This window comes from Macrobrachium nipponense, chromosome 17 (assembly GCF_015104395.2).
Source record: "Macrobrachium nipponense isolate FS-2020 chromosome 17, ASM1510439v2, whole genome shotgun sequence".
In the NCBI taxonomy this organism is placed as follows: domain Eukaryota; kingdom Metazoa; phylum Arthropoda; class Malacostraca; order Decapoda; family Palaemonidae; genus Macrobrachium; species Macrobrachium nipponense.
The window spans coordinates 55,513,467-55,541,088 of record NC_087210.1 but is presented as its reverse complement, the minus strand read 5'-3'; the positions used below and the strand labels follow the sequence as shown (position 1 = coordinate 55,541,088).

General features: G+C 38.7%; 2 protein-coding genes across 2 annotated transcripts in view; one reads left to right on the top strand and one right to left on the bottom strand.

The window, feature by feature from the left end:
• Positions 1-27,622, bottom strand: part of LOC135195916 (uncharacterized) — a 265,806-nt gene that overhangs the window by 144,655 nt on the left and 93,529 nt on the right. The window lies entirely within an intron of this gene.
• LOC135196034 (glutamate receptor ionotropic, delta-2-like) lies at positions 293-27,622 on the top strand. The gene is made up of 14 exons (XM_064222505.1): positions 293-373; positions 1,303-1,345; positions 1,529-1,649; positions 1,771-1,865; positions 3,651-3,820; positions 6,445-6,635; positions 10,075-10,202; positions 10,546-10,667; positions 11,357-11,585; positions 18,538-18,683; positions 18,881-18,979; positions 19,506-19,672; positions 19,893-20,022; positions 27,477-27,622. The coding sequence occupies exons 2-14, from the start codon at positions 1,330-1,332 to the stop codon at positions 27,579-27,581; spliced, it is 1,719 nt and encodes a 572-aa protein (XP_064078575.1). The 5' UTR covers positions 293-373; positions 1,303-1,329; the 3' UTR covers positions 27,582-27,622.

Below are 27,622 nucleotides of genomic sequence, written 5' to 3'. Positions count from 1 at the left end.
ATATATATATATATATATATATATATATATATATATCAAGATTGACAGCTAGATAGAGATATATATGAACATATACATGAGTATTTGTATAAATATACATATGTATTTATGAGAAAAGGAAAGATAAGGTGTTCGACAACATGATAGAAGAAAGTGTAAAGGTCGCGATAGACTCGGAGGACGATCATGATTCGAAAGCGGGTGCGTGAGCAGCGTGACTCATTCAGCACAGAGCAGGAAGACGACACCATAAAGTGGGAGATGAGTGGCCCCTCACTTCCAGTCAGCCTTCAGAGCTTCATCTGGGAAGACGAAGACCTTCCTTTCCATCCAAGGGCTATTTGAGCTACTCAATTGGCATTTCTTGAAGAAGGTAAGATGGCAGCTTTTCTTTCTTTTTTTTTTTTTTTTTTGTACAGTCCATCTTCTTCAGTTTTTTTTACCAGTGATTTCTTTCTAATATGTGTGAGTATGCGATTGTGTGTAAGCCTATATCTGTGCCTATGTTGTTGCCCCTTAATCCTTTCTTAACTAAGCAAGTATAAAGCAATGACAAAACTGAATCGTAGCTTTGATATTCACTATTTATAGTCTTTGTCCTGAGGTGCCTTTTTTGCAAACAGCAGCAATGTTGAGTCAGTTTTAGCAAAATTTTGGAATGGAAAATCTATCTTTATATCAGTCACAATCTCCTAAGTAGGTGGAATGTTAGCGAAAGAGACTAAACAGAAACAGAACTCGAGGATGATTGATCAAAGAAATGGTTGATTTCTGTTTTTCATTCTGGTCAAATTGATCAGCTCAGAGCTCCCTTCCTGAGAGAGACACGAGAGATTACATGGCAAAAGTGCGTAAGGTTGGATTGTTGAAGATTCTTAAGGGGCTTATCCACTCCTCAAACACGTTTCTTAGCCTAGATGAAAAATAAGGATGCATCATGCATATCCAATGCACAGTGTGACTGGAAACCATTCCTACATTGATTCACTGATATAAGCGAAGCGACAGCAACATGACGACTGGAAGCGTTATTCGTGTTATTCATGACGTAATGGAGAGATATTTGTTGTTAATGAACAAATCCAGATATCGGCCTAGAGCCTAGAAATTCCCGTCCACCTTCCAGTCGTCTACCTGGAACTGTCGTCCACATTTTGTTTATCCATCCAGGTGGAGTCCACGCTGGAAATAGAGAAAAGTTTGTTACCAGTGGCATCTTAGTTGGATGTAGCTACAATGTGCCCAGATAGTACTATGCTCTGAGCGAACTCGTGAGATAATTCCGCTTCCGTTTGATTTCAGGTGCTGCGACTCTCATCTTGCGAAAATATGAATTTGATGACAGGTAAAGCTTCTTACCCGAGTTATATAGCTGTTCCACCTTGAGAGTGCTTCATGACGAACAATACATATCGAGTGAAAATCATGAGATTTCAAGCAATGACATGCATATATTTTCTAATGGCCGTTAATGAAGTAGCATATAAATGACGCGTCACTTAAGTTCTCATTCTTCTGTATTTTCTAGTCCGGGTTTTCATGATCGTGACGACGGGATCAGTCATTGCAGTCTGTGGCATTCTGGATACCGTCTCTACGAAAAGACTGGATCAACTGGTCATGGAAGAAACAGCTTTTCAAAATCCCAGGTTTATTAAACTTCAGTGTCCTGAAATAAGTGTCATCATATATCTTTTGTTTTAAGTGCACTTCTGGTTGTATTTTGTACGCGTATAGTTCCAGTGTCTTACTTTTCGTTTTTCCTATCAGGAACTTTTCTTCCAAAGATGTCTTAACTATACTAGAGACCATAAAAGACCTCAACGATCGAAGTCTACAGTTTCTCCACAGTCCAGAGTATGAAGGTGAGTTTAGTTAGGGAACAATAACAATGCTGATAAGAACGATGTTATGCTACAAATAAGGCATTATGCATACAAATATTAGTTATCATGGGTTCTCTAAAATTTGATTCGATTTTTCTATCTTTGCATCAATAACATTAAAACCAACAAGCTTGTTTCTATTCCGATATCTTAATCGCCACAGTGGATAGATAAGAAAGATCTGGGATCATTCTCTTCCTTACTCATTATCTTCAAAATCAAGTATTTAGATATCACTTATTTCTGCTGTTTTCTTGCACTTACTCGGCATAAACATTCGGGGTCTTCGTCAACTCTTTCACATTCGCTAACGCGTCCATGAGTGGCTCCTAATGAGTTCAGTGACTAATGAGTTCCCGGGAGAACAGTGAAATTCGAAATACAACAGCAACAAAGTGAGACTCCAGAGTCAGTCAGCCTTTCGCAGGATTTCCTTTTGGAAAGCAGAACTCCTACTGCTGCTCTCTTTTCTGAATCATCCTCACCTACGAATGCAAGTCATCTGGCATTTTTTCCAAGTGTCAGCTTGATTTAGGTTCTCTCCCCTCATTCTTTCTTTAGCACAAAGAAAACTGTTTATGTAAGTCAGTTGCCTAGTCTGCCTTTTTGACATAAATAAAGAATATTTTTATATACATACTGTCGGAACACCACGTTACCTCGTCATCATGAATTACTGTCCGTTACTTTTCGTTCATAATGAATAGGCATTGCAATGCTTCAAATATTATGCCCATCTCTTACAACCCTAATAACTACTTCTTTTTTATGACCCTTCCCTCTTCCTCGAAATAAAAAAGACCATTTAGACTTGGCAATATCACTAGACACCATAGCATTCACGTTAACTTCATTCCCCAGTTTCTATGACGATATTAGGAAACCGCGAAATAGAGACGACGATACTTGAACTCACTGGTGAGGCGCCATCTCTCATCTCTCGTCACTCAATCGACGAGGAGAAACTTCGGAGAGTCTCAGACAACACTCTTCTGCCAAGCATCTCTCTCATTCCCTAAACCATCCTACCTCAACTAACCTTCAGGACACTTCTTTTCTCCAGTGCTCCCATATAAGTTGATGCATTATTTACAAAAAAAAAAAAAAATGCTAAACATCAGAATCTCAACTATTTCTATATGAAATGTTTAAGCAATAAACTTCATCCCAGCAAAACAAACTCATGCGATGGAAAGCGCTGATAAACAGCAGAGCAAAAGAGGGGCAGCTCTGATAATACACAACCCTCAGATGTTAAGGTTTTCTTTAGGCCAAAAGCCAAGCACTGGGACCCAGGAGGTCATTCAGCACTCAAAGGGAAATTGAGAGGAATAAGGTTTGAAGGGTGTATCAGGAGGAAAACCTCGCAACGTTGCACTATGAAAACACTGTTAGGAGAGGATGGAAAGCAAGATGGAAGAAAGAGAATATGAACGGAGGTACAGTAAATGGAATGAAAGGGGTTGCAACTAGTAGCCGAGGGGATGTTGCAAAGAACCTCAAGTCATGCCTACAGGGCACCGCGTCAGGAGCAATGACGGCACTACGGGACTTAGTTCATAGAAAAATTCAATTTTGAAACCACTGTTTTTTTAACAATTTGCGTTCTCAATTTGTTGGTCTGTAGCTCGAATTCCAGTATTAATGAAAAGGTGAGCTGAATTTTCCGTTTAAACTATTGAACAACGATAAGATATCGCTTTAAAATCTTTATCTTTCATCAACTCAATCATACCCAACTCACGAGCGAATACCTGTCCACAGAGACCGTGAAATCAGCCATGAAAAAGCTTTCCAGTGAGTTCATTGGGTTGATGGCCTTCAGTAACGCAGACGGAGCACCATCGCTGAACCGAATTCTCGATGCATCTACGAACAAACCGACCGTAGTGCTTATGGACTTGCCAGAGGAGGCGATCAAAATTTTCAAAAAGGTAAGGATCATGACATCTTGTCAGTGAGCTGTATGGCGAAAATATGGAAGGGACTTTTATATAGATAGTGAGACAGATTGATGGGTAGATACTTACGTCTGCATCATACATTTGCACCATTTTTCCCCTTCTTCTTAAGACCTGCATGGGACAGACATTTCTTAAGGTGTAAGGTTCTCCTACGAGTCTCCTTCCCGCAAAGCGGTAGTCGTGACAATTCATAATAACCAATACTTGAGACGGGGCCCCAGAATAATGAAATAAATACTAGGCAGTTTCTTAGCTACTTGTTAGCCATTATAAATAAATAGAATGTCGTGCTTACATTTAGAATTTAGGTGTAGTCTGAGAAATACTCATATGAAAAAAATGACCAGGTTGTTTTCCCTGTACTATTGATGTTGCTTGTAACATTGGGATTTCATCGGGGCACAAATGAAATACAAAGGGAATGTTACAAGGTAAACAAAAAGATCAAGAATAACAGAGGGTTCATTGTCAATAGGACAAAAAGCAAAGAGATAATCCGGATAATACGGAATCACGCGGCCAAACTAAAACCACAGATTTAATCATAAGAGATACGAAGCTCTGCCATACAAAAGCTAAAAACATGTATAAACTGGTTGTATAACTGTTGCTAAAATTTATCAACAACTTTTTTTAATTATGAAGACATCAAATTTAAACAAACCAAGAAACCAAGACGTAAATTTAAAGCTCTTTTATTATTTGACTTGATGAAACAAGATTCAATGATATTCCTTTTAACTGTGTCGCTAAATTTGATTTAACTAATGACAAACTCGAATCTAGTGAGCTTGACATTCTCAAATTACAGTACGATGAAAGGTTTCTAGAAATTCCTAAAATTTTACATCTTTTTAACATAAGTGTCGTTTTCAGTCATTTGAATGTTAAGAGTTAGTAGTAAGAAATTCTCTTAAAGATGTTTCTGTCTGACTGTGAGAAATTCCTTGTCAAAAGTGTGATCAAATATTTACGGACAAACTGGAAAATCACTTTCACAACGAATCAAACAATACCAATATCCTGTGAGAACTGGCCAGATATCGAGTGCATTGTTCGTCCACATGAGAGATTGAGATCATCCTGTTAACTGGAGTGAATGAAGCAAGATCCTTAAGGGGCCTCATGAAGCGAAACAGTTCAAAGAATATCATTGAATCTTGTTTCATCAAGTCAAATAATGAATTTGTTCTCAATCTAAGGCTTGTTTTGTGAAACTCGATGCCTTCGTAATTAAAAAAGGGTGATAAATTTAAGCAAGAAATTAATATATTCAGTTTTAATGCCTGTTTTTGGAATTTATATGGCTAAGCTTCCGTAGTGGTTTTCATTCGTGAGCGCGTGATCCCGGCTTATTCTAAATTATGTCTTTGATTTTTGGAAAAGATTTTTTATATATAGATTTATTTGGCATTATACCAAGCACTGGGGCAACTAAGGCCATTCAGCGCCGAAATGGAAATTGACAGTAAAAGGTTACAATGGTGTAACAGGAGGAAAACCTCAAAGCAGTTGCACTCTGAAACAATTGTTAGGAGAGGGTGGACAGTAAGATTGAAGAAAGAGAATATGAACGGAGGTACAATAAAAGAATGAAAGTAGTTGCAGCTAGGGGCCGAAGAGACGCTGCAAAGAACCTTAAGTAATGCCTACATTGCACCGAATGAGATGCACTGACGGCACTAACGCCCTACGGGGTTTTGACAAAGAACCATCTGGATCGGTATTCTTGACCCTTTTTGTTTATCTGGTAACCTTCTTTCCAAATGTGTTTCACTTGTGCCCCGACGATGCCTGAATGAACAGGAGAAAGCGCTTGGTACTCGCCATTCTGCCTGTCATTTTACTGTGGTATTCACTTATATACTGGAGTCACGTGCATCTACTGTGATTTTTTAAGCATGTATATAAAATATATGTTTATCTGTGTGTTTTACATATATATATATATATATAGATATATATATATATATACTATATATGTATGTATATATATATGTATATATATATATATACATATATCATACCTGTTGGACCTTTATATATATATATATATATATATATATATATATATATATATATATATAAAACTACACATATATTTGTATATATATTCATATATACAGTGGAAGATTACCCATTAGGCTAAGCCTATTTTAGGGGGCCTCACTCCAAAGTCGCTGGCCTGTATATAAAAAATTGTGTAGCTACAAAAGTTATTGGGCCCTCATATATATATATATATATATATATATATATATATATATATATATATACACATATATATATATATATGTGTGTGTGTGTGTGTATGTATATACGTACCCTTAGCCTAGGGGCCCCACAGTGTTAATCCGGCACTGACTGTACATAGTACATAAAGTTCCTCGACATTCATAGGGTACATATGAGACTAGCATCATTATCCCCAATTACTTGATAAAAATCAGTAAGTTAATACCGTCTGCTGCTACTCCCACGAAGAGACTGAGGCACGTGGTTTATATATTACTTACACTGCACGCATAAATGCATGAATACATTACTGGCAAGATAGTATATTTAACTTTACGTTTTCTTTTCTTTTTTTCCAGATGAAGGAGCAAATGCTGAAATCCCACTTGGTAAACTGGCTTCTGATATTGGAGGGGGAAGAAGCGGAGTCCAGTCTGGTGACTCTGGAGAATCTGATCGCAGAGGGAACTCGAGTTTTGATCTTCACGAAGGATTCCAGACAGGATCTGCATTTGTTTCGTTCTCAAGTTGATCAAGCCGGGGTTACGCGGTAAGTAGGCAGGTCGGGGACCTTTCCTGACTTGCTCGTGAATCGAGACATTATTTCTGGTTTGGAAGTGTGCGATGCTCTGGGGTCTTTCTTAAACACTTGCAATGAGCGCCACTTACAGATAGTAGTAGCATTGGCCTCAGCCTCCCTTCAGCTGCTATGAAATGTTAAAACCAGTGTCGTGAGAATTTGACCTTCTTTGAAGTCAGATGAATAATGTCTTGGATGCAGACATGTTCGTCACCATATAGCAAGTTCATTAGACGTTGTTCGATACCGCTTGATTGCCTTGGATGTGTGTATCATTCTGTTATTTGACCTCTCAAAGTAAAAACAGAAATAAATAAAAACTGATGATGTCTCAAACATCCAATGGACTTCTCTTTCAAGATACTTTAACCTGAAATTTTGCCCACCGGAACGCTTGTTTGTGGACATAAGTCTAAGACGATATAACTCTTACCAGAAATCGATGAGCCAATCATCTTAGGCGCCACCGCATCATTGCACAGGCTATTGAAATCTCGCGGCACTGGTCTCCCTAGATAACGATGATCATTATATTAGATTTTTGCGTCAAAAAATTTTTCTTTTTAAAAAAAACGCACACCTATGATTATTAGATACTCGTATTATACATTTCCTGTTCAAGTTATTGAGCACCGAACTTATCTCTGAATCCTGCTAAATCCGAGGGATTCAAATTGTTCCACTGGGGAGTGTCTGGTGCCATTGTTAACTGATCTTTTCAAGCAACCTTGACACATAATATGAAAACAAGAGAGTAAGATGTGCAAACGATGCGTCTCTTGGATCTGTTATTTCTGCCTCCAACCCCCAACTTAAATTACTTGTCTCTCTCTCTCTCTCTCTCTCTCTGTGTGTGTGTGTGTGTGTGTGTGTGTGTGTGTGTGTGCTGTGTGTTAACAAAGCTCCAGAGTTAAATGGTAAGCTGAATAGCAACCGTGGGTTGAAGTTTAACCCCAACAAACCCAAGATTTATTGATCCCTCACCTGCTCCCACACTGTAGTATTGGTAATTGCACCTAAGATGCTGAATATTTAACATCACCAACTTCGCGTTATCTTCAAACTTACGCTTTCTCTTTAACAATGCTACAAAAGATAGCTCTGTGAATCCGTAGCCGGATTCTTGGCATACCATGCTTCGGTTTTTTGTTATTTTTTTTTTTTACATGTTATCATGGAATGTCACCTTTCAAGCGTCTGGTTTGATCAATTTGATATAATCATTATTCTGATAGAATCATCTATCCTTCCTTCGTGGTTTTATCTTATTACCGACTGTTTTATTCCTGCGCATCTGCCTCGTAAATGAATCCCCTTTCGGCATTTTACATGTAAATGTGCAGACATAATCAGTGAGCGCAAGGATTAATGATAGTAAGACAATGACCCACACGTAGGTAGTTCTTCTAAGCCTGGACATTACATTGCATTGTCTACAGTTCCGACTGCGCCTCTATCGATTCGCTTACATTCATGAATATTACATAGTCACTTACAGTTATTAAAGACTGTATTGCCTGAGGAAGACACTCATGTCTGCTCTAGAAACCTTCAATATCTAGAGATCTTTGGAAACAATGCAAGAGGTGAACGAGGGGAGACGCAGTCCCTACAGATAACTTACCTAGAATATACGGAGGTCTGCATGTATCGTTCAACCAGAGCACTGAAAATTGCTTGTGAAATTCCTCTCACACGACAGCACTGATCATCATGATGTTGGTAGTTATACTAAAGAAACTGTAATAAGCCATCATCTGTAACATTCCAGTTAGAGAACTACCGAGTAACTTAATTAAACATAAGTAGTAGTCCCGGAGGCAGTCATAAAACAATAAATAATAAAGTAGGTTATTAAGAATTAAGAAAATAAAGTTTCTAGGAAGCTTGCAAAAAAATGACCCTAACTCTAAAATTAACTGGTCGTAATGGGTAGGATGATCATAGAGAGTTGAATTAAGCTTTCTAGACATTCGATGTCAAAGCTTTTCATGCAGACCCAGACAGATCTATAAATTTTCGTTGAAATAATTCTTGTTAAACTTCACTTTTTTGGTAAACGATATGTATGCTTTCTTCATGTTTGTTTTAATCATGATGTACTCCTGTTATTTGGGGTGATTAAAATGACACATGTCCTCCGATATACGGCTTCGCCCTATGGTACCGATATTGATGTTTCCCCGACGAATCCGAGCTCATTGTTTGAATGTATCCTCGTTTCCACAGATTCACAAGATCTCACGGGAATACAAATGAGAAACACACTGAGGACTTCGGTGTTCGAGAATACTCTCAGTATTCCGACTTCTCCGGACGCCTGATGACTGTGGCAGTCAAGGCGGCTATTGCATCCATGGAAATCGGTCAGACTTACTCCGACGGAAGCGTTGAGCTGAAGGGAGGAGTTGATGCGTCATTACTCAAGACCTTAAGTGCAGCGCTGAATTTTACGTAAGAAATATAGTACGTAGCCGCCTTCTAGAGCTCCAGTTCTTGTACGATTGAGCCCACTTGTGTGGGTGTGCTTGTTGAAGAGACGTCCATTTTGTGAGCCTAAGTATGTTTGTAAACCAGGCACATCAAACTGAGGGTTCCCGAGGGCCACATGGGTCACATTCTTGTTGTCACGAGGGCCACACACCCCACGATTAATTGAAGTCATTTGTACTTTGAAATCGATTAAAAGATGACAGACTATTTCCAAGCATAAAAAACACTCTAAGAATAAAAGCACGCCGTTTTTCTGTGCCGCGTTTATCCAGTTTAGAAGATCAAACCTGCTATGTTGGCCGTTCAATGACCAAATGACAGTATCCTTTGTGCGGGGCGCAGGTGTGCTTGCAAAGGGCCACATGTTTGACATGCTTGATGTCATAAACGGTTGCGAGTATTTGATTGGTAGATGTGCTTCGTCAATCTTAGAACGCTGAACTTGACGCAGTTGCTATGAAAGATTTTGTTTTGCATGAGCACCCATATAAGTAAGTATTCGCAAGTGCTGAGTTGTTGTTCGCAATATGATTTTCTTTCCTAACACCTGTCAGTGCATGATCAATGACGAGTGAATTTGTGTTAACCTGTCGTTGTGAATTTCATAATTTGTTCTGAATTAATTTCTGTTTCTTATTTTATTTGCTTGTTTATGCATAATGTCGTGGAGTGATGAACATTTTGTCTATGATAGAAATCATAAAAACGTAAAACTAATCTATTTATAAGGTGTGAAGGCATCTCTTTACTAATGACATTTAGGGAACTGCAAATAGCTTTGACATACTGATAATGAAAAACGGGAGTGAATTTCAGAAATGCGAATGTGTACCAAGTACCAGACTGCATCATATGTAAACAATGACCACGAAATGGGTCTACTGGAACTCATTTTGAAGGAAAATCTCGACCTTAGTTACAGAGCTGTTTTGCCTCCCGACGGCATCTGGGGGAATCCACAGGCAGACGGAACCGTGAACGGCATCATTGGAATGATCGCCAGGAGGGAAGTGACTCTCGGAGTTGCAGCCCTCGGCATTACAGGTGAGTCTCTCCACAAAAAAAATAAATAAAAGTGCTCTTACTATTATGTACCCCGTATTCCATCTATCTTCAGTTCTACACTAATGGGTGACTCCACATACTTTTTTACCCCTTGAGTTTGTGACAGAGAAAGAGTGAGACAGCGACCAATTTACTCTCTAAGAATTAACGTTAGGCTGTTCCATCGATTCAAAACTGTCCCTCACTCTCACCCAATCTTTCTCTTCCTAAAACATTCACGGGTAGGCACGCGGTCTTTCTTTGGATTCCATAAACAATCTACCTTAGTTTTTCATCAGGTTTGTTCCAGATGGTAAAATGGACTCTTCTCTTCTTTTCGCAGTGAATCGGGCAAGAGTAGTTGACTTCACCCTCCCCTACTTCAGCTCAAAAACATCCATATACTCAAGGTCTCCTAAAGTGAAGAATAAAGCACTAGCAATTCTTAGCCCGTTCAATCAGCAGGTATAAAATTCATATATGTGTGTGTTTATACACAAACCTACATAATTACCTACATATATATACATACATATATATATATATATATATATATATATATATATATATATATATATATATAACAGTATGTGTTTTATGATTGCACGGGCCTTCATTTAGAGGGTATTTAGAATTGCTGATAATTACTAATGATAAAACAAAGGCAAAGATGAATGATACTAGACTGACAGCTGACAAGCTGAAGAATGCAAAGGCAACAAGGAGGAGCTGCTACGCTACGGTGGCAGTGGTTCAATTTAGAGCTTACTAGTGGGTGAAGAAGGCATGTGCACAATCGTTCGGGTGGGATGTATAACAGCTCCTCTGTAATGTGCTTGAGAAATATATATATATATATAGTATATTATATATATATATATATATATATATATATGAATATATACATATATATAATATAATTAATAATATATATATATTATATATATATATATATATATTATATATATATATATAATATATATGTATATATGTATGTTAGTTTTCTTTGTTGAAGTGTTGATCTTGGTAAGAAAATTAGGACAAACAAATAAAAATCTTTCAATCTATTAATTTTTTTCCATAAAGATCTATTGTTTGTGTAACATTTTTTGCCAATACTAAACGATTAAAACCTCTCTATCTTTCTTGAACAGGTTTGGCTTTCCTTGTGTGCGACTGTGCTGCTAATGGGCCCTGTTATGTACCTCTTTTCGTATCTCATGGGAGATCTTGAGAGACGTGACGCCAGGTACTACAGTCTGCAGAGCTGCGCTTTCAATGTGTTCCGCAGCTTCGTCAATCAGGGCAACTTCCTCCCTGGAGGAAGTTTTTCTGAGAGGTGGATTCTCCTTCTGTGGGTTTTCTTCTGCCTCGTCTTCTCCGGTAAATCTCTACAAATGTAAAAAAATTCAAATTGCATGCAATCTTTAGCATTCATATTCTCATACTATTTTCAATTCTAGATCCTTCTACACCAATAATCGACCTTCCATAATAGTCGGGAACATCAGAAAAATTCTACATAAATCACTCATATATTTATTATCATGCCCAGGAATCACAGATGAACCTGGCGTCCCAATACTTTCACAGTTCACAGGTCTGCAGTCACTGTAAGAAAATCCCAATTCCTCGTCAAGCATACGTCGACCGTCCCGACGTACAATGCCCCTTCAGCATCCATTACATTCGTTTGCTCTCACATTCTAGGACTAGGTAATAAGCTGCCTCCACTGGCGTTTAGTCAACAAGTGAGACCCGGATCAGGCTTACTAAACTTAAATCTAAAATTTATTAGGGCAGTCTGCACAGAGAGCTGAAGCCCCGGCAGAATCGATCTTAAATAACGACTTCTTGCAACAAACAACGATTGTCCTCCTGTATTTATATAAATACCTACCTACATACATACATACAAACGTGTATATGTATATATTATATAATTATATATATATATATATATATCTATTATATATATATATATATATATATATATATATATATATATGAACAAAGTTACAGCCACGAAGGAAAATTAAAACACTGGAGATGCTAAATCCTTTCGTCTTATTACCAAGACATGGTCACGGCAACTAAAGATTTACAGAAGCAAGGACCTATGTAAATAGTAGGTAAAAGTCATAAGGGAATACACTAGGCACTGCTCGAGAAACTAGAGGTGAATTCTTGAGGAGTAAGCACGGTTCAAGGACTTGGAGGGGGAAGTTACATAGGGCATCAGTATACGATACAGGATAGCAAAAGAGGTACGTGGCCCTCATCATGTCTAATTGTAAATCGCGAAGAAATAAAAATAAATACATTACGAGGGCCACGTACTCGTTTTGCTATTCTGTATACTATACTGATATATATATATATATATATATATATACTAGAATAACTAAATATATATATATTATATATATATATACACATATATATATATGTGTGTGTGTGTGTGTGTGAAAGAAACTAAACACGAAGTATTATATTTCTGATTCGAATGGTGTTTTTTAATAATTTCAAAATTGGCAATCTGTTCCAGTCAAAGGAGTCGTTGACTATACCTGCCACACGCTAAGTTGACGGTGATGGTCCGCCCAATCCGTTAGTTCGAGTCCTTTCTTGTATATTCACAGAAAATAGTATGATATGATAGAATCCTCTTTCTATTTCCTTATTAAGTGTTAATCATTGGCGAACTAGAGTTAGAAATATTTTCATATCATTAACATGCTATTCGGATTAGGGAAACCAGAAGTTTTATAAATTACAGAAATCGAAGCCAAAGATAAAAACCTTTGTCGAATGTAAGCAATGCTTTATTTCGGAGCATTATGTTATATATGGATTCAATAAATCAAACAATACAATCCAAGTTTCATGATAACTTATATGCTGTCGATTGCATACCTTTGAATATGCCGTATAATTATATGAAACATAAAACACCACGAAATATGCCTTTTGGAAGTAGGGAGGAGGTGTATTGAGAGAAACAGCCGCTCAGCGATCACCTGATTTTGACAGCTCGCTCACCGTAGACAACTCGACTGATTGAGTCAGTGTTGCCATTTCTATAATTTGCTACTTCTGAAAATCAATTTATGAAATCTACGGCAAAATTTGAGAGCCGGAATAATTTGCTATTTCTACAGAAACTCGTAGAAATCGAGAGAGAGAGAGAGAGAGAGAGAGAGAGAGAGAGAGAGAGAGAGAGAGAGAGAGAGCTTGACCCTCATCCTCCACCCACTATATTTTGCTACTGATACCTTGAAGTTTCACTGCGTTATAACCTGGTCTAACAAACTTTTAAGAATGGAAATTTGCTTCAAATATATGTAAACATGCTCAGGTAAAATACTAAACATTTAATTGATTCATCAAAAGAAAATACATTCATTAATCATTGGATAGGCTACATCAAACAATAACTTGAAATAACAAAATCATTCATCATCGCTTTCCGACTCCTCACTGTCACTGGTGATGTTTATAATCAATTTCTCAGTTAGATGGTCACGTGCTATATCCCTTTTCCTATAAATATCCTCCACTTCTCTTGCATGACGCATACATGACTTCCAGTCCTCTGCTGTTACTCTTGTCTATTGCACGTTTAGTTTATACGTTCAACATTTGTGAGTCTGATTGGGATTTGAATTGCATTTCTTAACCTCATTTTTTACTTGTGCCCAAATCAATTCTATCGGGTTGAACGCGCAGTGATAAGGAGGAAGTCTGAGTTCCTCATGGCCAGCATCTCTAGCGATTTTGTCAATTTCATACTCCTGGAGGTACTTGTGCTGCTTTGCCACATCTAGAAGTTCGGTTTTGGTATAGGAAGGGTCATGAGCTATATTGTGGTTAGTTAACCAGGAGACAATATCCGATTTCCTTGAACTACTGACAGGTGCTTTGTTCAATATTTTTGAATGATATGAAGCATTATCTAAGACAATGAGCGACCTAGCGGAAATGTTTACCAGTAGCTGTTTGAAACCATGATAGGAAGCATGTATGATTCATACTATCATGGTAATCACCCTTATTACCATTTTTCTATCGGAAAAACAGCAATCCTCCTGGTGCGAATCATATTCTCCACCAGCATGCACTATGATAAATCTAGCTCCTTTACTCGTTTTCACTCGTGGACCAACAATTCCATCGGGTAGAGTCCAACATTTGTCCACACACTCATTTTGATTTACCCATGTCTCATCCAGATATATTTCCAGTCTTGGAGAATCGAATTTTCGGTTTTCATCAATAAGCCTTAGATTATTTATTTTTGGCAAGAACTATATCGTTCCTTTCCATCAAGAGCTTCCTACCGCTTTCAACTTTCTTATACGAAAGCCGAGTTCCTTAACAAGTTTGAGAAGGGACATATAAGCACCAGGGAAATTCAGAGGTGGCTTCTTCACCTTATCCAGCAGTTTTGCTATTGTTGGAATTTCACCTCTTTCATAGAAAGCCATTATCTCCCGACGTACACAGTCCTTATCAAAATCATCTAAGGCTCCCATTACTGGTGACTTTCTTGACCTAGGGTGTGGAGAGTGCATCTCTCCACGCTTGTGTTGCTGCTTTTTCCGCTGAATGGAACGAACAGATATTCCTGTTGCAGCAGCAGTCCTCTTTACGATATCATCTTTGCCTTCCATGTCATATTGCTCACGAAGATAATTGCAGACCTTAATTACGACGATTCTTGTCTGGCTCGTTATCTGTCCCATACGTTTTGTGTTTTTTAAGCAATCCTCCATTAGTATAGTTACTCCTTTATACTTCAGTGTATGTATAGTATATCGCTGAATGGTTACTGAGCTGAGAGCTGTTTCTCTTTTTTCAATGTTAGCTCGCTTAACAACTGCGTTTGAAATTCCCGCCAAGTACAGTAACTGACTATTTTAGTGATCATTCTGCCTCCCTAGATAAGGCGCATGTTTTCTAACCATTAAGTGTGTTATTAGGACACGGGGACTACTATATTCATACAATATAGCATCTCCGTATTTAAATAACCTTTACAATATACATGAATCTGACTAATTTCTTATATATTTACGGGATATTGAAGATAAATGAATCAGAGTGCGTTCGAATGTGCTGCAGCCGCAACCCTAGATGAATGCGCTGGGGCCCAACCTTTGATGAATGGGCTGGACCCCCAACCCTTGATGAATGGGCTGGACCCCCAACCCTTGATGAATGGGCTGGACCCCCAACCCTTGATGAATGGGCTGGACCCCCAACCCTTTTGATGGAAATTTGGGAGTTTTTCTGGACCCCCAACCCTTGATGAATGGGCTGGAACCAACAAACAGTGAAATAAAACGGGCCCTTAGAGCTGGGGCCCAACCCTTGATGAATGTGGCTGGGGCCCCCCAACCCTTTGATGAATGGGTGGACCCCCAACCCTTGATGAAGGGCTGGACCCCAACCAATTGATGAATGGGCTGGACCCCCACAAACCCTTGATGAAGGGGTGGACCCCCAACCCTTGATGAATGGGTTGGACCCCCAACCCTTGATGAATGGGCTGGACCCCCAACCCTTGATGAATGGGCTGGACCCCCAACCCTTGATGAATGGGTTGGACCCCCAACCCTTGATGAATGGGCTGGACCCCCAACCCTTGATGAATGGGCGGACCCCAACCCTGATGAATGGGCTGGACCCCCAACCCTTGATGAATGGGCTGGAACCCCCCAACCTTGAGTGATAAAACCCCCGGGCCCTTAGAGGCTTGGCCCCCAAAACCCTTGATGAATGGGCTGGCCCCCAAACCCCCTTTGATGAATGGGTTGGCCCTGAACCACCCCCAACCCTGATGGGAATGGGCCGGACCCCCAACCCTTTGATGAATGGTTTGGACCCCAACCCTTGATGAATGGCTGGAACCCCACAAACTTTTGATGAGGGTGACCCAAACCCTTGAGAATGGGGTGGAACAAACTTTTGAGAATTGGGCCTGAAAACCCAAACAAGTGAAGGAACCCCCGGGCTAGTGCGCCCCCAACCCTTGATGAATGTTGATGAAGGGGCTGGACCCCCAACCCTTGATGAATGTAACCCCCAACCCTTGATGAATGGGCTGGACCCCCAACCCTTGATGAATGGGCTGGACCCCCAACCTTTGATGAATGGGCTGGACCCCCAACCCTTGATGAATGGGCTGGAACCACAAACAGTGATGAACGGGCTAGAGCTGCAACCCTTGATGAATGTGCTGGAGCTGAAAGCCTTTATGAATACACAGGAGTGTTATTGCGGTGCAACATGTGGCAAATCTTCCGTCGCCACTATTGCGACAGCAATTTATGTAAAAACTCTGTGGTAATTCCTGGTGACTGCTTTTACTTTTTTACAGGAAATCAGTGAAAATCATTTGTTGTGAGTAACAAACACCATCGCTATAACCATCTGAGCAGAACTTTCTAATCTGAACTTCATCAATGCAGCTGATCCTCTCGGTGAACAATGCTTTGATTAAATATTACTTTTTGGGTCATATAGATGGATCCAAGTTTTGTCTCTGGTGACAATCGAGTCAAAAAACTCATTTTGTTCAGCCTTCGTTAAAAGCTCTAAAAAAGTCTAGCGCTTTGATTCAGCTTAATTAACACAAACACTTTACCAGCGAACATTTCTGAAAACTAAGCTTATGTGCGAAATTAACATACTTTGTCAAGGAATCTCCAACATACCAGACTGTAAGGACACGAGAGAGAGACAGGTAACTGGGTACTGATGTTTATTACTTGTTGTTTTTGATTAAGCTGACCTTGTGTCAGCACGGGCTCTTGCTCACAGAGCAGCCCGTAAATGTTTATTACAGGTAAACATGGGTTATAAAGGAGGCTGCGTAAAGGAGGCTGCGGACGGATATGTAGTATCCGACACGAACAGAGAGAAACTGGGTCTAGGCCAGCCGAATTTGTGTTTTCTTGCAGACATGGAAATCTATTGGTACAATTGTTCTTCGTACATGAATTAAATATCAGCAGAAAAACCAGAGAATTCTACATAGGATGATGTACATTAGAATTTAGCATGTTGTTACAGTGGAATAAAAATAACAAAAGGACGTTACCCTTACAAAAACTCCCCCTCAAGACAATTATTATGGAATAATGATTGGATGATAAAAATCTTGAGGCAGGAGATGACCCGTGACCTTGTGATCACTTGTTGTGGGGCGTCATTGAATGTGGAGTCCTTTGGCGTTGCTGGCTGACAGGATGCCTCCCCTGGCAGTTGCCTGGGGGGTTCTACTGTCGACTGTGGGGGACCAAGACCACGTTGGGAACTGCACTGTGTGCGGTGGCAGTGTGGGACATGCCAAGGGGACCCCCAGGTGTGGCGGCAGGCCGGCAGCGTAGGTTGGGCTGAGGAAGTCCTAAGGTGCGGCAGCGTAAAGCAGGGCTGCAGGTGTGGCAGCGGCGTCGGCAAACCGAGGAGGCCCACAGGTAGTGGTGTGGGGCAGCAGAGCAGGCCCACAGGTGCGGCAGCGGTGTCGGCGGGCTGAGGAGGACTACAGGCGGCAGTGTCGGTTGGGCGAGCAAGTCCACAGGCAGCGGCGTCAGGCAGGCTGAGCAGGCCTACAGGTGCGGCAGCGATGTCGGGTGTTGCCTGGGAACTCACAGGTGTGGCAGTGACATTGGGGGGAGGAGCCAAGGAGGCCCGCAGGTGCGGCAGGTCGAGAAGGTATCTGGCGTCCCCTTGTTGAGGCAAAGGAGGCCACGACGACGATAAGGATGTGTCTGGACCGCCACCTGATTCTAAGTTGGCTGACCAGCTGATAAACACCAAAACGCGCAAGGTGCCATTTTTAGTCCATTAATGGCGTTGGGTTCATCAGAGTCAAGACTAGTCACCGTGTGGGTCCATTAATGACTCCGGGAAGTCACCAGTTGTGAGGGCAAGGGAGAGACACAGGTAGCTGTGTATTGGTGTTTACTACAGGTAAACATAGGTTATAAAGGAGGCTGCAGACGGATGTGTAGTATCCAACCCAAACAGAGAGAAACTGGGTCTGGGCTAGCCAAATTTGTGTTTTCTTGTAGACATATATAAGTCTATTTTTTTTTACTGCAACAGAAAACGGTCCAAAGGGGGCTCTATGTAACAGAAAATGACAATCTCACGAATCATATTTTCATACTTATTTCAAGAACAAGATATCAAATGATGAAACTTACAAAAAAAAAAAAAAGTGAGTTTGGAAAGCTTATGATAGCGGCAGAAAAGAGAGAGAGACAGTTGAAAATGGACTGTCCAAGAGATAAATAACTCACCAAAATAATGAATTCTTCACTTTCAGCCTCATACTCTGGAATGCTAACAGCTGTGCTGGCCATCCCTACATACGAGACGCCAATCGATTCCTTGCACGATCTCCCCAGAGCCATCAAGGAGGGATTCACTTTGGGCATTATAAAAGGAACCAGTTTAGAACATTATTTCAAGGTGCATACCTCACGAACAGTTAGCTAAAATTCTAGCACTGAAGTGAGTTCACATCTCCCTTCACTATGCAATAATACACTGAAGCATGTTTTTTGGTATTTCTGGGTATAAAATGGTTAAACATGTGCTTAATGAGATTGACTGCATTACCAAACTATTAACTTTTATTTTGAGCAGATAAACAACCTTACTTTCAGGATGCTACCGAAGGCGCTTTCAAACAGACTTGGGAACTATTCAATCATGAAGAGCCTTCAAAAAGCTTCATTCCCGGAGCTTTGCAAGGATTAGAAAAAGTAAGTGCCGTTTCCTTTAACCATCTTTTGTTAATGCTGTTTCCGAAACTGGCAAAAGAATTGCATTCGATGCAAGAGAGCATTTGCATTGGGCAGCAACCAAGTCTCATTCATGATTTATTATAAAATAAAAAATCAATGCAAAAATAACTAACCCTAACCTATCCTTCCCTGACCTAACTTTCCCGATCTCCGAGTCCTAAATTGGCCTGGGTCTTTCTACACCCTTAGAAAGAACCCCAACTGTCCGACACAGATGAACAAAAATCTTTTATAGGGATTTGAAATTTATTCTAGGAATTTTAATTAAGCATTTCTTAAAATGTTTAATTCAATTAATGATAAATCAAGAATACAGGTTGTGCGCACTCAAGAAGTCTGACTAAGTTGTAACAATAATGAAGTGTTGTAGACATAGAACAAAAAGAATTTTTTGAAAAGTGAGCTGAATAATAGCACTGTGATGGGTTGGTCGAGAGTAAATTAAGAATCCCTTAATCTGAGAGTATACATTACCCACCCGTAGGTACTCGAAGAGAAATTTGCTTTCATCGCTGACAGTGCTTACATTGAAGTTGTTGGTCGCCGGTTGGGGAAGAGCAGGTTCCACTTCAGCCGAGAACAATTCCTGCCTGGGGCTGCGGGAATCGGCTGCCAAATGGGCTCTCCATTCAGGAATGCACTATCTCAAATGTGAGCAAGGCCTATTTTTTAAAGTATCTGAACAGAACATCTAGACTGACAGAGTAACCTGTTCCAAAGACTGTCATTAGTAATAAATCACTTGGTATTCAAACTATAATTTTTTTTTCAATATTTGCGTTTGTCCACAGATATAAAATTAATTGTTGCCTATAAAAAAAGCCAAAACGAAGCACTAATACTAAGGTAGCCAATTCCTTACAAATTTCAGAATACTTCGATTAGTAGAGATGGGTATTATCCCCAAAAATATTGAAGATGAATACAGGAAAATTCGCAAAGACCCTTCAGCTCCAGATGAGGAACCAAAGAATTACTCAGTCACTCTTATACAGCTCCAGGTTAGTTCTTTCCTATTCCAATAATATAATGACTATCATAATCATGCCAACTAAAAATAATAAAAAATATTTCATATATTTAATACCTGTGTCTATCAATCCTTGCTTATATATATGTATTCAACAGTAATGAACTGATTACTGTTGAATAACTATGTATTCTTATTTTCTTTGCTCTACTTTTAACTTTTTAAAGTTATTTCTATTCCTCTTTTCAACCATGGGTGTTCTCTTCTTTGTAAGGTATCTTGCAATTTCTTGGTTTACAGCCTCTTGATTGTAGTTATTAGCAGATTTTGAAAAACAGTAATGAAAAGGATACGTAAAATCATTACTGCCTCATTATAGACAGCAAACGAGAGTCAACCTCCCCTTTGATATAGGACTGCCCTAGCAGTGGTGAGGGGGATCTTGAACACTTTAATCAATTCCCCAGTTTTCGTTCATGAGTCTTATTCATTTTTTTTATTAACTGGTGTGAATTTTTCACTGATATTAGTCTTCACATATTGGAAAAGATATTCTTGGGATTGGATTTCGTTTTGAATCAAAAAGTAGGAATCGTGATGGAAGAGTCTACAATCCAATAATGTCTGGATTTGAAAAGTAGTTATATGACTTGACATACTGATACCTTGCAGGTGGAACTTCCTCAGTGGTTAGCCTTTAAACTACAGGGGTGGGTTGACAATGGATTAGGACTCCTGTCAATCTATCTGGTTTGCCCACCAACATAATTAGAGTGGGGATGATTAACTTTGTGTCATAGGCTTGGCCCCAACAAGCAGATTAGGCCTTAAGTAAGTGTATAAGACCAGATGTAAGCCTTTCTACCTTAGTTGCAAAATCTAAACATTACAAAATGCTGGATCTAACAGTGCATCAGACGTAGTGAAGCAAATGAATCACTTAAAATATCAATACCAAAGATGAACAAATCTTTGTCAAAACTAAGTATAATAAGGTATTAACCCAGTATGTATCCACCTACCCCGAGGTGCTAGTAATACACATGGCAGAAGCTCCTTGGGACACCGTGTTTAATACTAGCCCCTCGGGGGTCAAAGTATCATATACGTACTCAAATTTCTATATGGTGTGGTCAACAAATTACGTTAATGAACAATATCTTCACGCGTCTGCTTACTTTACTTAGCATGAGTTTACTCTGGAATTTGACAAAGGTGAATACATATAGGGTTAATACCCCAAGTAGGCAGCAAAAGTACCAACCAACCCCTCCCCCCAACAAAAAAAGACATCTCATCTGAGAAACATCCACTGGTATGTCTTTGACCTACTCCATTAGTTCTAACTTCTGTTGATGCTTTAGAAGGCAGAGCCAGCAGATGTTAGCCTATGTACAGAGAAGGTATATCTTCCAGGTTTGCAAAAACACACCAGCCATGACTGAGCCTCCTCACAGCTGCAGGGAATCCTTCAACAGACAAGGATGTTTCAGCAGCTGATGACAGAAATGTTGGATTTTGGAAAGTGAAAGACCTCCATAATCCCTCACCACAAGAAACATTGAGCCAAACATTTATGGGAAGGTACTTCATAGATTCACTTCAGTAGTACACCACAACTGCAAAGGGTTGAGGGTTACATCAAGGGAACTTGAAATTATTATCCATGAGACATTCCCCGCTCTACTCTACTGCAGTAGACAATAAAGAGTAACTCCAAGATTCCTTGCCCAAAGGAGTATTTCTTGTACTGCTCAACGTATATTCTAGCTATTGGAAACATTACTCTATGTTTGTCCTGGCACCCTACATACACATCTCTGATTAAAATCTCGATTACTATCTCGATTACAAGCAGTAGAAGTGCAGATATGATGCACTTGATTTACTTATCTACTTGTAAGCATTTTCCAGTGTAATATTTCAGATCTTTAATCAATGAGTCCCTCCTCCTCCATTTCCCCTTTAAGGTGATATGAATGCTTGTAGCTTGTAGCTCTAGTGTTGGGCAAGTATTTGGCCCAGGTATTTTGATAGTGACATGTTTTGTTCGTGATGGTGTCGGGCAACTATAAGCCCTGGTGTTTGGTTTGATATATTTAGTTTAGCCTGATGATGGGCAATTGTATGGCCCTGGTTGATTATTTACGTGCTTTATTTCATTACTTTACTGCAGCTGTATTATTTTTGGCTGCACTTTCATTTCAATAAACCATGACACAAAATGGGCTTATTTGTGAATAGCCATGTTTTAGGGGTTCATTTGGAGTACCTCTTTTATCAATAGGGTATAAACCTGAAACACACAAATGCAATGTGATTAAAATCTTTGATAACGACTGAGTACAGAGAACAAATTTGATTAGGATATCTCATCAAGGCTTTTGTAATATATTTCTTTAAATCGTAAAGAGACTTTATCGACACCCTGTGTATGTATGTGTGAATGTATTCCGTGAAACCTCGTTTTAACGGACCATAACCTAAGACGACTCTTGAATAACAAAACCATGTGCATAGGATAGCTTTTGCTAATGGAGTATATTATGAAAAATTGGATATGTAAAGATGATGTTATTGCAAATGCTGTTTTACTTACTGCATGATTAGAAATTCAAAATGAACGAAATAACAATGCCGATTCTACACCGTGTTTTTCCTAAACACAGCCTAAAGGGGAAGCATTGTTTTCTTTTACAAAGGTTTCATCGCCGCCTTGAACACGACAGTACGATAATGTCCGGTAACTCTCGTTCGTATGACTGAACTGTTCTAAAGTATTATTTACTGCCAAAATGATAATGCATTCTCAGTGAGAAATGAATACTATGTTATCTTAAACGTTATTTCTACCGTAATTACACTAACATTAAAATTTCTAAAGGATATTGAAAGATATCGTTACTGTGAGCACTGCCATAATTCAATGTTTACATTTTGTCAGCTGGCTGGCCTCAATAGATAAAAGCTGATTTCACTGTTCTAGAATTATTCATCGAACAGGCTAATTTTCATGAAGATATGCCAATAAAATATAAACTAAAAATGGTCTTATTATGTATTCACCGCCAATCACAACAATACAATAATGTGCGATAATTATCGTTCCTGTGACTGAATTCTTCTAAACTTATTCACCACCAAATTAATAATTAATTTTTTTTGAAAAATTAATATATTAAGTTATCCTAAACGTTACTACTACCGTGATTACCTTACCATTAAAATTTCTAAAGGATACCGAAGGATAACGTTGCTGTGAGCGCTACCATAATTCGATGTTTATATTTTGGCAGATGGACTCACATAGATAAAAGTTGTCATTGATATGGAATTATTCCTCCAATAGACTTTTTATTGTGAAAATATGCCAATAATATATGTATAAGGCAAAAATAGCTTTACAGTGCTTCCCCCACTTTTACTTGGGAATAGGTTCCAGAACCTACTGCGAAATCCTCTCTCAAATTGCTTTCAACTACCAAGTACTCAGTACCCCTTAATCAAAAACAATTACAACTGTCCAGTTTAACATTTTCACTGCTTAATTTGATGGTCGAAACAAAAATATAACTTAAATTATCATACTAAAACAATTTAATATAATTTCAAACAAAATTTCACCCCAAACCATCATCCCAAAACATCTGAGGTCATCTTAGATTATTACCCTTTTACAGCTGTTACTCTTAAGTATATAGATTATTACCCTTTAACAGCTTTTACTCTTAGGTATATAAGCCCCCAAAATGCTTATAACAATGATTTGCTCATTTAAAAGTATTCATATTATAAATGTAAAGAGCAATATATCTATAAAATGTTTAATACAAATTTTTAAAAAATCCTTAATACAAATTAAATAGATCTGTCTTACAGAACGTTTGACAACTAATCAAGTTACCCCTGTACTGTATACATAATATTAGCCGTTTTCTCTCATACTATTGAAGTCATAAAATTATCACTAATTCCCTTTTTTTATAGCAACACTGTTTATTCACTCATTACTGTACTTTTCCAAATGTTTTCTTGACTGAAAACAGCTTTTTATGATATAAATAATTTACAGTGTTCTTATAACTGCTGATGTTCTATTAAGCTCATTCCAGGGTAGGCCCGGACTGAGCATAATAGGTGTACGCTCTCTCTCTCTCTCTCTCTCTCAGGTAATGTAAGATATATTTGAAATTATATTACTGTAAAGTTGTTTATGATAAAGCATTTGTTAATTATTTTAATTTTATTTTCCAGTCTGGTTACAGGAAAATAAAATTAAAATAATTAGTGAATATATTTCAAATATGTACAACGAGCTCTATCATAAAAAAACCTTACAGCAATATAATTTCAAATACATCTTACATTACCCTTAGAAAGAGAGAGAGAGAGAGAGAGAGAGAGAGAGAGAGAGAGAGAGAAAGAGAGATTTATACACCTATTATGCTAAGTATGAGGTGAGGGCCAACCTGGAATGAGTTTAATAGATGCATAACTACATTATAAGTATGCTGTAAATAATTTTTTTTCATAAAAATAAGTATTTAGTCACAAACACAATATGACAAAATAGTTATTAGTGAATAGTGTTCCTCTACAAAAAAAAAAAATAGTAATAAATTTAGAGATACAGTCCACAGAAAAAAATCCACAAATTAGTGAGTTCCCTATGGAAAAGTGAATTATGTGTTTCACAAAAATCCGCGAAAAAATGCAAAATGGACCCCGGATATGTGAAACGTGTAAAACAGCGCGCGGGGGGGTGGGGGGGTGGGGGGGGGGATTGTCCGCGGGCAGTGTATTACATTTACACCCCATCCAAAATCGCTAACAACAATATGATTATGTACGATAACTATCGTTCGTAGACTGCATTGTTCGGAAAAGTTATTTGCCACCAAAATGGTAATGAATTTCTAATTAAAAATTAATATTATGTTACTCCAGCAATTATTATAATAATACATATATACCTGCTTCAGGCATCCATTTTATCAGGATAATGCTCAACTGATCCCTGAGTTTCTGATTCCTTTACACTCCAGGGTGCTATTCCACTTTCAACACTGAGATCAATAAAAATGAGAGTATATTCTGACAAAAACTACTCGGTTACTTTCGAGAATACCGTTCATTTTCACTTCACAATTTATTCACTAATTCACACCGATATTGAATTCAATCGTGATAATAACCAAACAAAAATAAAAGCAAAAAAATTTACACAAGCAAAGAACAATGATGTAACAGAAAATTAACCACTATTACTGATATTTTACAATTCCGTAAGATGCTGCGCATGTACAACACACAACTGAACAAAAAGCGGAAAAAAAAATTACGTAATAAACTTCCAAAAGAAGTTATCACACTCATACCCGGCAACACTGGGACTAGTTTACTTCAGTCTTCCAAAAATGACTCAATCTCGAGTTTTTTAAGTCCTCTGTCAAAATTAACTTAACAGGCAGATGAAATAAGGAGTGCAACTCCGGCCTCTCTCTCTCTCTCTCTCTCTCTCTCTCTCTCTCTCTCTCTCTCTCTCTCTCTCTCTCCATTTACCTTCACCTGAGCGGGGTGCAAGGCTACAGAGATTTTCATTAATCCAACAGTATATAAAAGAACATAGCAAAGTAAGAACTATTTTATTACAAAAGAACTTTATGTTGCCTCCTATAAAAGAAAAGAACACTTAACAGAATGTGCTTTCTTTACTCTATACTTCAAGTCAAGCTTTAATTAGCAAAATGTAGTTCTGTTTCGACACATAACAGTGACTTTATTAACCCAAAATTGAAATCTTAGTCCTAAATGAGACACATGCAGAGATCAGTTAGTTTCAACATGCAACCATTGACTGACTTCAAGCACAACCCTAAGCAAAACCTGAACATCACACGACTTATTAAGTCTCCTTCGAAGAGAGTTTAATTTTATATCTATCACTACAATTTTGCACAATACACAATAAAATCTACTTGTAAGAACGCAGTGCTAATGCATAAGACAAAGAATTCAGCACCTCCACAGTTCCATTTACATACAAAGACTTCTCTTAAGAGTCTTTAACTTGATTTTAACTATTCGTGAAATGAACTACTAGACAGAGCAATAGGAGCTATAGTGTACGTGGTTACAATAGACTTGGAAATCACTAATAATAGTTTTTAAACAACAGTACATTATTTCACCAGTGATAATTCCAGTAACGTTTCCCCATAATAGAAATGAATTTTATTATGCTAAAAATGACACAGTACTTCAGTAACTTACAATGCTTACTTACTTCACTTCACTTTCAGTATTTTACCTAGTTAATACCACTTGCTGAGCCAACAACAATCTTTAGAATCCTTTTCACTTGCCTGTTTGTCCCTAACTCTGTCAGTATGATACTTAACTTTTAACTTTGGGTCATGTGTGCACCGGTATTTTTCATAGTTGTGCATCAATAACCAATGAATGCCTGGGATCAAGCCTGGTTCAATACAAGGAGTGTGGTTGTCAGGTCTCCCATTTTCTAAGTGCAAGAGGCCAGGCTGCTCTGCAGGTTGACTCTCCATTATGTTGTCGGGGTGGATCACCCTTGAAGTGGTGCACTGGACTTTGTTGGTGTTGCCCTCCACTTAGTTCTAACTAGTCCTCTGGAGACAATTCTCATAGTGCACTCTAGAAAACAATAAATGTGTTCATCGTACGTTTCCTTCACATATGCCTATCCAAGGATATGCAAAGGAGAGCTGTAGGGGAACAGGACATTCAATCACAAGCTGAATTGCAAAATTCAGGCTGGCAGGCTGGGTGGGACTTTGCTTCGTTGTGCCTCTATGACCTTAGCGCAAATGCACTGGTTTAGGTTTGAAATTTTAGATTCATATAGAATTTTGGCATTATGCCAAGCACTGAAGCAACTAAGGCCATTCAGCGCTGAAATGGAAATTGACAGCAAAAGGCTTGGAAGGTGTAACAGGAGGAAAACCTCGCAGTTGCACTCTGAAACAATTGTTGGAAGAGGGTGGACAGTAAAATGGAAGAAAGAAAATATGAACGGAGGTACAGTAAAAGGAATGAAAGTAGTTGCAGCTAGGGGCCAAAGGGGCACTGCAAAGAACCTTAAATACTGTCTACATTGCACCGAATGAGGTGCACTGAAGGCACTATTCCCCTACGGGGTACACATGTTTAGGAGACAGTGGCACATGAGCTTTTTGGAAAGTTTGCGTGTGATAGCTGTTATTGACTTCGTGTTACTCCTAATTTGTGGCCTGCCATTATCGCTGGGGGAGAAGAGTGGCTGTCGTCTCTCTCGAGAATTTCTTTGTAAAAAGGATATAGAGGCAGAGGTGGCATCATCTAAAAGGATAGCTTCAGACCACATGTTTCTGGTTCCCTCATGACTAACATGTTATAACTGACAAAAATAATTGTTTTGACATTTATAAAACCTGCAAGAGCGTTACAATAATTATACTCTTTTTGTTTCAGGCTGCATTCTACATGACCACCTTGGGAGTGAATATAGCTACAGTCGTACTGATTTTGGAAAAGATTTCATATTTGGTTTCCATGGATGACAATTCACCAAGATAAACAACCCTTTTAACAGCAACACAGCCATGTGAATACGGAAA

What these genes read in the sequence shown, in the direction of transcription:
- LOC135196034 (XM_064222505.1), top strand. An exon ending in TTAGCCCGTTCAATCAGCAG is followed by an intron (nt 10,668 to 11,356) that starts GTATAAAATTCA and finishes TTTCTTGAACAG; the next exon opens with GTTTGGCTTTCCTTGTGTGC. An exon ending in AGGAATGCACTATCTCAAAT is followed by an intron (nt 19,673 to 19,892) that starts GTGAGCAAGGCC and finishes TACAAATTTCAG; the next exon opens with AATACTTCGATTAGTAGAGA.